Genomic DNA, 12,984 nt, shown 5'->3' on the forward strand with positions numbered 1-12,984 from the left:
AACAAAAAAGAAAAAAATTGCAAAATGAAAAAGTAGTGAAAAGCTGAGAAAAAAAGAAACCAAAGGAAGAGAAAAAGGAAGGAAAATTTCAGAAAAAAGCCAGAAAAAAAGAAAAGAAAGAAACAAAGGAAAAAAAGTAAATAGAGAACAAAAAGAAAAAAGTAACAGCTAGGAAAAAATAAACAGTGAGATTTTTTTAAAGGTATTTAAAAAAAACAGGGAAAAAGAAGAAAAAGTTTGTGTTGCATTCAAATAATTTCCAATGATACCAAGTCAATCTTGTTGCCAACATTGTACTTCCACTAAAAAAAGTGATTAAATACAGTTGTGTATCGTGCAACCGACGAAATAAGCCCCCCAAAATCTTAGTATTATGCCACAAAAAATACCAGGAAAAAAAAAGAAATGGAAATCTTGTGAAAGATTTGTTGTAACAACAAATGACGTTTGTAGGCCGTACAACCTTTGCGATAGTACATGAGTCAATTCATTCAAAAGAGAATTTTTTTTTTGCATTGCATGATTGAAATGAAATGAAATGACTTCCCAAAGCGCTTTACAATGTGCTCCACATTTCCCAATAGCGGCCCTGCAGCCATGTAAGGCGCTAACCTGCTTATTGGGGGTATTAGGGGTTCAGTGTCTTACCCAAGGACACTTCGACATGTAACACGGACGAGCCGGGATTTGAACTGGGATCCCTTGAATCCTAAGACGAGCGCTCTACCTCCTGAGCTACTGAATGATTCTTGTGTATATTATGTTTATGGTTTATACTGGCTTAATACATAAATACAATACAATACAATACAGGTACTTAAACAGTGAATGAGAAAGTGCCTGTGACATATATAGGCACCACTGGAATAAATTCAGATCAAATACCGTACACCACCAATAACAATGCAGGATTTGAAGTACCGTATTTTCCGCACTATAAGGCGCACCTAAAAGTCTTAATTTTTTTCAAAAACTGACCATGCGCCTTATAATACAGTGCGCCTTATATATGGATCAATATTAAATTCGCAAGGTCTCGCAACTTACGCAACAGCCGCCGACTCGATTTTCCCCCGAACGTGGAGTAGTCCGCGGTGTATGCTGGGATTTATATACCGGCGTTTCATTGGCTAACCAATGTGTCAATCATCATTTGAATCGATCGCTACTGGCTGAAGTTATTCGGAGCCTCGGATAGGCTAAAGGGCCGAAACAAACTCTGCAATTGGCCGAAAAAGATGTGTCAATCATCCGTCAAATCGATCGCTATTGGCTGAAGTTATTCGGAGCCTCGGATTGGCTAGAGGGCCAAAACAAAGCCTGCAATTGGCCGAAAAAGATGACTGAATAGCAAGCTTGCTAAACTACGCCATAAAGAAACATGTTTTATTAGTCTGTATTCGCAAATAATTTACTCTCCTGGATTTACTTCACTCACGGTTGTAAGAAGACCATGATTGCGTATCATTATTGAACGTGAGAACTTAGGTGAGCTATGCGGCTTCATATTTTCCCGGTAACTTGTTTTAGAACGATCTTGAGGTTTCTGTGATGAGTCTATTTTTAAACTAAATTCAATTCCAAGTGTTTATTGTCATATGCACGGTAAAGTTGCGAGCGAAAAAGAAAATAGAAACTAAGGAATGGTTGGCATTTCTTGAATCCCAAGACTTTAACCTTCCGAATGATATTTGAAACGATGCATTTGAGTGACATTGTACGGACACCGCATCCACACGTGTTCTCGACACGTATTTGCGTCTTTGGGAATGTTAAGGGGGTAATAAGTTGGACTGAATCATCCGACTGTTTTGTCGACGTTCCCATTGTAGCGCCTTATAATCCGGTGTGCCTTATCTATGGAAGATATAGGACCAAAAACTATTTTTTGGGGGTGCGCCCTACATCCCGGTGCGCCCGATAGTGCGGAAAATACGGTATAAACCCCACCAATAATGTTGTTGTCGTTGCCACAGAATGTAGCCCTGGCTTCTCCCTCTTCCTCCAAGGATGCGTCAAGTTGTGCCCCCCCGGCTTCACCTCGGGCCTGCAACTCCTCAACCTTTCCCTGGAGAACTGGGTGGACCTGTCTTCGGTCCAAGCCTGCCTGCCGTGCCACCCAAGCTGCCTCACCTGCTCTGCCACGGGGCCCAGCGACTGCCTGTCTTGCCCCCCTCACAGCCGCTTGGTCCTTACAGCCTGCATGCACCAGAACCAGGTGCAACGCAAATCCCCTCTTGCCGGTGCAGGGGATCCAGCTGTTGACAGGAACCAGTCCCGGTCCCCCGGACCGTCTTCTCGGCTTCCCGTCGTCGTGGCGGTGCTCGGTTGTGCCTCGATCGTGGCGGCCTTCGCCGGAGTTTTCCTCATGTTGCGGTTGCGCTCGCGTGCGGCCTCTTCTGGCCGGAGGACCACACTGCCCTACGGGCGCGGCAGGAGCTTGGTTTTCGGTTTGGGCGGAGGACAAAAGAAGGAGGCCCGCATTTGTTATAAGGGGATCCCTACCGTGTTGGGGGACGAGGACTCCACTGCCCTCGAGTCTGAATCAGACGGCGAGGAAGTCGAAGGTGGCAGTGAAAGGACAGCTTTCATCAAGACGCAGAGTGTCCTTTAGTCTAATGGACTTCCCGGTCCCGGGAACAAACTAAATCCCCAACGTAAATTTGTTTTTATTTAACAGCAAGATTTGGTATTTGGGTACCTGGCGAACACGTCTGCCTCACAGTTAAGAGGTCCTGGGTTCAATTCCAGCTACCACCCTCCCTGTGTCAAGTTTTTGCATGTTCTCCCCTTCGCCTAATTAGATTTTTTCCGGGCACTACAGTTTACACATACCAAAAACATGCACTGCAGACAGGGTTGGGTAGGGTTACCTTACCTGGATTACTTTCAATTACTTTTGGATTACTCCGATACCAAATATGCTAATATAAGACAAAATAAACTAAATATGAAATTACTAAATTTTGTACATGGAACGGCAAAAATGATGTTGGCAAGTTGTTTGGATTATTTATTATTTTCATTTTGTTTCTGTTGCATTTTACGTTCGTTTTGTCGAAGATCAAAAAGATCAAAGCCAGGAGAGAAAGCTTACCGCGTGTTGTGAGTCATCATTTTATTCATATTTAGTTTCTTTTGTCTTTTATTAGCATATTTGGTATTGGAGTCATCCAAAAGTAATTGAAAGTAATCAAATTAAAGTAACCCTACCCGACCGACCCTGACGGCAGATTGGGAAGTCAAAATTGTCCCCAGAAATCAGCAGTGTGTGGCGTGTATTTGAAAAAAGTAATCAGTTACAGTTCCTAGTTATTTCATTGAAAAAGTAATTGCATTATCCCCAGGTTACAAACACACAAAATGAAAGTGACTATATAGTACATTGAAGCTGACCGCATAAAACTGCTCGAATAAAGCCACCTTATTAACAAAATCGTAGAAAACTGTCACGAACCAGGACAGGAAACAGGAATGGAGAACCCAATCGCGTAACGTACTCACAGTTCATTAGGGAGAGGAGGAATGCGCGCACACTCGAGCCGGGGATCGATGGTCGCGGAAGTGGATTGAAATCCGAACAAAAGAGTTGTCAAAATCAAACAGATCAGGCCAAAAATAAAACGGGATCAAACACGGGCAAATTTACAGAACTAGGCATTTCACACGGAGTTTAACAGGAGTCTTGCAGACGCTCTGACAACTAACTGCTCAAAGGACCGCATTTAAGTACTCCCAGTCAACGCGTTTCAGCCGGTGTCCATGGGCGGGGCCAATCGGGCGCCGTGGCAACCATGACAGAAAATGTGAAATTTGTGAACCCTTGATATTTTGGGGTTTTTAAATCTTGAAATTAGTGGTTATTAGAAGAAAAACCACAGTCGAAATTAATTTGAAAAATTGGCAACCGGAAATTTCATAAGACAAAGGACAACATATAACATAAATTATAGTTCTTTTTAAGGTATTGAACAAGAAGTTCTAAGTTAGGTCAATCTTTTATTAACCCTGTTTTATTTCTATATCCGTTTAATGACTAGTCTTTTACTCTTATTTTATTTGATAAACCTATTATCAGTCGCCAAATTTTCTTTTGTGGGCAATGAAAGGATTTCGGATCAACTTGAATTTGTTTTCGTGACAGAAATTAATTCATTAATACGCCTAAAATGTCAAAGACAATGAAAACGAATGACAAGAGGGTTCATGAAGTAAGCTAAAAAAAACACAACGTTGATATTCTCTAGTTAAGGAAATCCCAAACTCATGGGCAGGGTTGGGTAGGGTTACTTTAACTGGATTACTTTCAATTACTTTCGGATGACTCCAATACCAAATATGCTAATAAAAGACAAAAGAAACTCAGTATGAATAAAATGACTCAATTTTGTGCAGGCTTGGAGAGTAACGGAATACATGGAGATCAAAGAGATCAAAGCCAGGAGAGAAAGCTTACCACGTGTTGTGAGTCATCATTTTATTCCTATTTAGTTTCTTTTGTCTTTTATTAGCATATTTGGTACTGGAGTCATCCAAAAGTAATTAAAAGTAATCCAGTTAAAGTAACCCTATCCAACCCCGATCAGTCCACAGTCAAGAGCAAAGGAATAATCCAACTCTTACCGCAACCTTGATGTGGAGCTCTTGTTGGAGCTCTTCTAGATCAATTTTTTGGCCCTTTGTGAATCCTACTGTCACCGGGTGGAGTCAAAACAAAGAAAAGGAGATATTTGGTTCCCATGTCGTGTCTGTTGTCTTCGGTGGAGAGCTCGTTCTGCTCGCTATGATCAGGGTTGGGTAGGGTTACTTTAACTGGATTACTTTCAATTACTTTTGGATTACTCCAATACCAAATATGCTAATAAAAGACAAAAGAAACTAAATATGAATAAAATGACTCAATTTTGTGCAGGCTTGGGGAGTAACGGAATACATGGAACGGCAAAAATGATGTTGGCAAGCTGTTTGGATTTATTTTCATTTTGTTTCTGTCGCATTTTATGTTCGTTTTGCCGGAGATCAAATAGATCAAAGCCAGGAGAGAAAGCTTACCACGTGTTGTGACTCATCATTTTATTCTTTTATTAGCATATTTGGTATTGGAGTAATCCAAAAGTAATTGAAAGTAATCAAGTTAAAGTAACCCTGCCCAACCCCGATCAGTCCACAGTCAAGAGCAAAGGAATGATCCAACTCTTACCGCAACCTTGATGTGGAGCTCTTGTTGGAGCTCATCTAGATCAAGTTTTTGGCCCTTTGTGTCACCGGGTGAAGTCAAAACAAAGAAAAGGAGATATTTGTTTCCCATGTACTGTCTGTTTTCTACGGTGGAGAGCGCGTTCTGCTCGTTATGATGTCTATGATGTGTTTTTTCAACACTGTATTCAAACAGTGGATACTATCAAATATATACTACTATGTGTTTCCAATCGAATTTTAATATTTTATTCAAATGCCTCATGATCCTTTCTGTTATTTTTTCCTTTAACCGGGGGTTACACAGTGCTTTTGTATTTTCTAACTTTCTTGTATGACCTGCTTTTCTATTGACTCTTTAGTGGATAATGTTGTGGAGATGAGGTTCATGTTGGATTTAAATTAAAAATGACTCTGGTGTTTGCAGATATGTGTTTGTCTATAATTTAGCAGGAGACCAGAACAGACCAGGAAACCCCAGAGCATTCGATTCAGTTCTTTATTTAAGGAAGCGTTGAAAGAGCGGTCTGGCGGGAGACGCGATGGCCGTCAGACGTCAGCAGCGGCGCCGGAGAGATAGCTTCGGATCAAGTGGCCAATCGGAGTGCGGAAGTCAGGCAGGTCGAGTTTAACGGGGCTGGAGAGGAGATCGAAGCGTGGGACGAAAACAGGTCGGACGGGAGGCAGGCAGAAACAGGTAAGCAGAGTTCTTTGACGAACGGGAAATCAGGAGAGTCACACAGAGTTACCAAAGTACACTCTGACGAGGAGGTCTGGGCGCAGCGTGCTTAAGAGCGAAGTGCCAGCCAATCAGAAGGCGCCCACATGATTGCTCCAGGTGACCAGAGTTAGTAACCATGACAATAATTCTTCTTTTCCATTCTTCTTTTCTCTCCAGGCAAGCAAACATACCTGTCAAGCTCCAGGGCTCCATTCACTTACAAATTGTTGTATTTTCCCTTGCAAACTACAAAATAATCTTACACCATATTTTTTTACAAACGTGTTTATTTATGTAGTTTAACATGTTGTTGTCACAGACCAGGGCAGGAAACAGGAAAAAGAACCCAATAGCGTAACATACCGTATTTTCCGCACTATAGGGCGCACCGGGTTATAGGGCGCACCCCCCAAAAATAGTTTTTGGTCCTATATCTTCCATAGATAAGGCGCACCGGATTATAAGGCGCTACAATGGGAACGTCGACAAAACAGTCAGATGATTCAGTCAAACTTATTACCACCTTAAAATTCCCAAATCTTGCAAAGAAGCAAATACGTGTCGTAGACAAGTGCGGATGCGGTGTCCGTACGATGTCACTCAAATGCATCGTTTCAAATATCATTCGGAAGGTTAAAGTCTTGGGATTCAAAAAATGCCAACCATTCCTTAGTTTCTATTTTCGCTCGCAACTTTACTGGGCATATGACAATAAACACTTGGAATTGAGTTTAATTTAAAAATAGACACTCCATTCCATCCATTATCTGCACCGCTTATCACAGAAACATCGAGTTCAGTCTGAAACAAGATACTGGGAAAATATATAGCCAGAAAAGCTCACCGAAGTCGTTTGTTCAATAATAATGTGCAGCCATCATCCTCTTATATCCGTGAGTTTAGTAAATCCAGGAGAATAAAATATTTACAAATACAGAATAGTAAAAAAATGCTTTCTGTATGCCGTCAAACCACGTGCTATACGCATTTATCTTTTTCGGCCTATTGCAGGCTTTGTTTTGCCGCTTCAGCCTATGGCAGCCTGTAAATGATAAAAAGGATCCGCCCCTTGACCTCCGAATAACTTTAGCCAATAGTGATCGATTCAACTGATGATTGACACATCTTTTTCGGCCAATTGCAGGCTTTGTTTTGCCGTTCAAGCCAATGCCAGCCTGTAAATGATAAAAAGGATCCGCCTCCTCTACCTCCGAATAACTTATAATAGTGATCGATTCAAATGATGATTGACACATTGGTTAGCCAATGAAACGCCGGTAAATAAATCCCAGCATACACCGTGTACTACTTGGCGTTCGGGGGAAAATCGAGTCGGCGGCTGCAAGTTAGTTGGAAGACTTTGCGACTTAATGTTGATCCATAAATAAGGCGCACTGTATTATAAGGCGCATGGTCAGCTTTTGAAAAAAATTAAGACTTTTAGGTGCGCCTTATAGTGCGGAAAATACGGTACTCACAATTTATTGGGGAGAGGAGGAATATGCGCACACTCGATCCGGGGATTGATGGTCACAAAAGTGGATTGAAATCCAAACATAAGAGTGGTCAAAATCAAACAAATCAGGCCAAAAATAAAACAGGACCAAACATAGGCAGATTCACAGAACTAGGCATTTAACACAGAGTTTAACAGGAGTCTTGCATGTCAAGGAACGGACCAGGAGGCAGGAAGTGTGAACTCATCTGCGTGTACGATCTGTTACTTTAAATTAGGGACCGGGGACGCACGTTGATTTGACACTATGCGTCCCCAGCAAAAATGATACGTCTACGACGCAGGGACAAGCCAGAACACTGATGTCCCTTTAAATGTACCCAAAATGCAACACTTTTAAAGCTGAAGGTTGCTGATGTTTCACTGTTCCTTTTTACAATTCCTATAAAAAGTAAGAAAATCAATCATGAACTTTCTCTTTTATTGACATTCTTCCTGAGAGACTCCAACCAGGTGACATCAATTGAACTGTGAACACACTGCAATACGACAATTTTTATTTTATTTTTTTTAATATCGATTTTTTTGTGGGGAGGATACACGGTCACAATTTCCATGTGACACACAGTGACAGCGGAGGCGGAAGAACTGGAAAACTCGAGAGTGATTGCATTGAAATGCTAACAGTTTATTTATGCAGTGACAAGAGCCAGAAACTCAGTACAGAATCAGCCTCCGGGATACAGATTTGTAACTTACAGTGCTTAGCAAAAGTATTGGCCTTCCAAGAACTTTTTGACATTCTGTAGAGCTTCAGGCTTTAAACTTATAGTTTAAAAAAACTCCAAGAATCAACAGCATGTGAGACTTGAACAGATTTCCTGCTAGAATCGCTCTGTATTTGGCTCCATCCGTTAAAGGATTTTATACATTCGACTATTAAGGATTTTGTATGATGAAATACAAACAGGGTTGGGCAGGGTTACTTTAACTTGATTACTTTCAATATAATCAGCACTTCTCGACGCAGACGGCCCTGGTGACGTAGAAACGCTCGGGGATGTTTTGACCATTTCACACATCGGGGCAAGGGGGCTTTCCTGGCACGCCCATGGGAGGAGCCGGCACACCAGCTTGCAGGGAAAAAAACGTGGGCCGGGAGGAGAAAGGCAGAAGATCGAGAGAGGATGCTTGACAGAAACTCGAGCGACACTAATTCGGCTAATTCGATGGAGTTCACTTAAATAGTTTAAGAAATTAAATCTGCCCTCGTGTAAAAAGGTCAGCCATACTTGTCCAACTTTTCCCATCAAGAAACGAGCGCGCATCGTTAGGAGAATGTAGGTTGTGTTTGGTTAATAATAATAATAATAATAATAATAATAATTTCCTTGTATTGTCATTCTGTGTAACAATGTACACAGAACGAAATGTCGATTGCACCTGACCCGTTGTAGCGAGCCGATGCAGCCGCAGCCAACAGAGGGCGCCGCCGACCACTTTTTAAGTCTTAGGAATGACTCGGCCTAATGGAGTCAGATAACTAATTCCAACAATTTGGTAAACGCTACATTTTAATCGATTAAATTCCTAACACCATCTTCACATTAAGTCTATTTTCTCAGTCCCTGTTGAAAAAAAGCAACCCCAGAGCATGATGCTGCCACCACCATGTTTGACAGAAGGGATGCTTATTTCAGTGTGATGTGTAGTGTTACTCCTGTGCCATCACATTTCACCAGAGCCCCTTATTTCACGTTATTTGTGTCTATCATGTGGCTTGTAGCAAACGCCTACCGGGCCTTTTTATGATATTCTTTCAGAATTTTTTTTATTTTGCCACGGTTCAATAAAGACCAGATATACCTTTCCCCAACCTCAGGTCTCTTGCAGACTCAGACTCTCTGTCATAATCACCCAGTATTTAGGCTCCTTCCATGTTCCCATCAACTCTGACAATCTTCCCATTCTCTTTTGATGCCACCATGTTTGACTTTGAAGATGGTGTTGTGGAGTGTTAGTACGACACTGAACAAAACACTTTGCATTTAGCCCAAAAAAGTCTAGTCTTATCTGACCAAGGCACCTTACTTCACGTTATTTGTGTCTCAGATGTGGCTTCTTGCTAACGTCAAATGAGCCTCATCTCTGAAGGGGTCGAGGCGGCGTACAGGGATGAGGTGGAGTCACTGACAACGTGGTGTTCGAAAAACCACCTCATACTGAACACCACAAAAACAAAAGAACTCATACTGGACTTCAGGAGGAAATGCAGGAACCCAGCACCACTCATTTAAAAAGGAGACTGTGTAGAGAGAGTCCACTCTTTCAAATTCCTGGGTGTGCACATCTCCGATGACCTCTCCTGGTCTGCAAACACCAGAGCGGTGGTAGGGAAGGCCCAGCAGCGACTCCATTTCCTGAGAGTGCTCAGGAAAAATCATCTAAAACAGCAGCTGCAGGTGTCCTCTTACAAAGCCACAGTGGAGCGCATTCAAACATACTGCATTACGGTGTGGTATGCTGGGTGCACGGCCGCAGACAGGAAAACGCTTCAGAGGGTCATCAACACAGCCCAGAAGATCGTGGGTTGCTCTCTACCCAGTCTGGAGGACATTGCCTGCTCTCGCTACCTCAGCAGAGCAGAAAACATCATCAAGGAATTTTCTCACCCCGGCCACCACCTCTTTGACCTGCTGTCTTCCGGCAAGCGCTACAGGTCACACACAAAAAAAAAAAAAACAGCCTCAGATACAGTTTCTTCCCCAGAGCCATTACCACCCTAAACACACACCGCACAAAAAACTGAAAATCCTGCAAACAGACTACCTCATACAGACGTAAAATGGTATTCATGCCTATGCTCACTTGTTTTATGACCTTATCTTCTTTGTTCCTCTATCTTCTTGTTCTCTTTTATCCTCACTGTTAAGATGCGAAACTGGAGTGCCATGCCCAATTTCGTTGTCACAATATGTTCAACCCATTTTGAAACAATGACAATAAAGGTATATTCTATTCTATTCTAATGGTAATTTTTTCGGTAAAGGCTTTCTTCTTGCCACTCTTCCATAAAGGGCAGATTTATGCAGAGTACCACTAATGTCTTATGCAAAGATTGTCCCACCTCTACTATGCATGGATGCAGGTCATCATGTTCTTATGGAAATTTGTACATTTTGCGGAATCTACTTGTATCCCATTCCTGCTTTGAATTTTTCCACAACTTTATCCTAGACCTGCCTGGTGTTCTGTGGTCTACGTAATGCTGTCTGTTCTCCAGGGTTTCTTTTAACATACCTGTAAACCCATCACAGAGAAAGTGCATTTAAATGACACACAATTGCAGTGTTTGTGATTGTTTGTCATTGTTGGGGATTAAATATCAAAATGTACCGTTTACCAAATTGTTCGAATTAACCAAACACAACCTAAATTCACCCAACAATTTATGCCCGCTCGTTTCTTGACGGAAAAGATGAACAGGAAAGCCGACATTTCCACACGGGGGCAGATTTAATTTCATTAACAATTCAACTAAGTGTACTCCATCGAAAACGGCCGAATTAGTGACATTGAAGTCTCTTCTCAAGTCCTTTAGCTTTTCTACTATTGGCCATCTTCTCCCAGCATAATGGCGTGCCAGCTCCTCCCATGGGCGTGCCAAGGAAGCCCCGCCCCCCCCCCCCGCTCCACAATTTCAGAGAAGAGCGCCGCGATGTCTGGAACACCCAAATCAACACCGAGCCTTTCTACGTCATCAGGGGGCCTTGTTCTCAAAACAACGCCTGCCGTCCTCCGTCAGAGTCCTGTTATCAAAATTCCCTTGTCAAAATATTCTGCATTTGGAACAGCGTGACCTGTCATTGAACTAAAGCCCAGTCAGTGAATATATTGCATTAAACTCAATAAATGTAACTTGCATTCAATTGTATAAAATCCTTTATAGTCAAATGTATAACATCCTTCAGTCATTTAGTTTGATAATGGATCATTTAAAAGTATGGAGCTCAGATTTTTGCAGTATCTACTCAGTTTATTCGTTGTTAATACAAAATGTCGAAATGATTTGGTTCCACTTTACGATTGTGTCTCATATGTTGTTGATTCTAATGAAACATGTTCAGGTTTTTAGATAGAGATAGATAGATACTTTATTCATCCCCGAAAGGAAATTCACAGCTTCAAGTTTGAATCCTTAAATGTGGAAATTTTAGTTCTTGGGGTGGGTGCTAATACTTTCACTAGGCAATTGTTGGGAATTACATATCAAAATGTATCGTTTACCAAATTGTTTGAATTAGTTATTTGACTCCATTCACCCAACAATGCACGTTCGTTGCTTGATGGAAAAGATGAACAAAAAAAGCCGATATTTTCACACGGGGGCAGATTTAATTTCATTAACAATTTAACTAGGTGTACTCTATTGAATCGGCCGAATTAGTGTCGTCTGAGTCTCTGGGAAGCCCCTTCTCAAGTCCTCTAGCCTTTCTTCTCTCGGCCCACGTCATTCCGCAAGATGGTGTGCCGGCTCCTCCCATGGGCGTGCCAGGGAAGCCCCACGTGGATCCACCACCTCGCCTCGATGTCTGGGAAACTCAAAACAGCAGAGCGTTTCTCAAAACATTGCCTGCCGTCCTCCTCATCAGGGCCCCTCCGTGTCTGGATGCGCTGGTTATCTTATCAGCCTCACGTCCTGTTCCCACTGTTCCTGTAAACATCATTCTCCACTAGGTTGCACTGACCTCGCCTCACAGCCCAGCCGGTGAATATCTTTTGCATAAAATGTAATTTGTATTTGATCGTACAAAATTCTTTATAGTCAAATGTATAAAATCCTTCACACTGTAGATTGGTAAACCTGGACTTGAGGCAAGTCGAGGTCAATCTCAGGTCCATTTACTAAGAAAACAGGAGCAACATATTCATGATGCAATAAGAGATTTAGTCCATAAGAAATGTGTCATTATCATCACTGTATTCAAGTTGCTGGGTTGAAAAGGGAATCAGTAATTACAGATTAATCACATTGGAATGCATGGAACTCATTGGGTGCCTAAAGATTTTTTCACCAGGCTTTTATCAGGTGAAGCTTCAAATGTTTCAACATGTTAATAAAACAAAAAACAAAATATGTATGTCCACAGGGTTGGGTAGGGTTACTGTAACTTGATTACTTTCAATTACTTTTGGATTACTTCAATACCAAATATGCTAATAAAAGACAAAAGAAACTAAATATGAATCAAATGACTAAATTTAATACATGGAACGGCAAAAATGATGTTGGCAAGCTGTTTGGATTTATTTTTATTTTGTTTCTGTCGTATTTTATGTTCGTTTTGCCGGAGATCAAAGAGATCAAAGCCAGGAGAGAAAGCTTACCACGTGTTGTGAGTCATCATTTTCTTCATATGTAGTTTCTTTCGTCTTTTATTAGCATATTTGGTATTGGAGTCATCCAAAAGTAATTGAAAGTAATCCAGTTAAAGTAACCCTACCCAACCCTGTATGTCCGACCCATGGAGACTCCTCATTCGTCAATGATTTCATTCATAAGGGAAATCCTCATTTGAAATGCACATAAAAAGTCGGAAGACCCGAGAAA

General features: G+C 41.6%; 1 protein-coding gene across 1 annotated transcript in view; it reads left to right on the forward strand.

Moving 5' to 3' along the window:
* Window positions 1–5,622, forward strand: part of furinb (furin (paired basic amino acid cleaving enzyme) b) — a 139,927-nt gene extending 134,305 nt beyond the window's left edge. Inside the window, exon 16 of the mRNA XM_088339547.1 lies at window positions 1,977–5,622. Within this exon, the coding sequence (XP_088195673.1) occupies window positions 1,977–2,614 (638 nt within the window). The 3' untranslated portion in view covers window positions 2,615–5,622. The remainder of the gene's footprint in view (window positions 1–1,976) is intronic.
* The last annotated feature ends 7,362 nt before the right edge of the window (window positions 5,623–12,984 follow it).

Source organism: Urocampus carinirostris, chromosome 7 (assembly GCF_059441175.1).
Source record: "Urocampus carinirostris isolate Australia breed hairy pipefish chromosome 7, RoL_Ucar_1.0, whole genome shotgun sequence".
NCBI lineage: Eukaryota > Metazoa > Chordata > Actinopteri > Syngnathiformes > Syngnathidae > Urocampus > Urocampus carinirostris.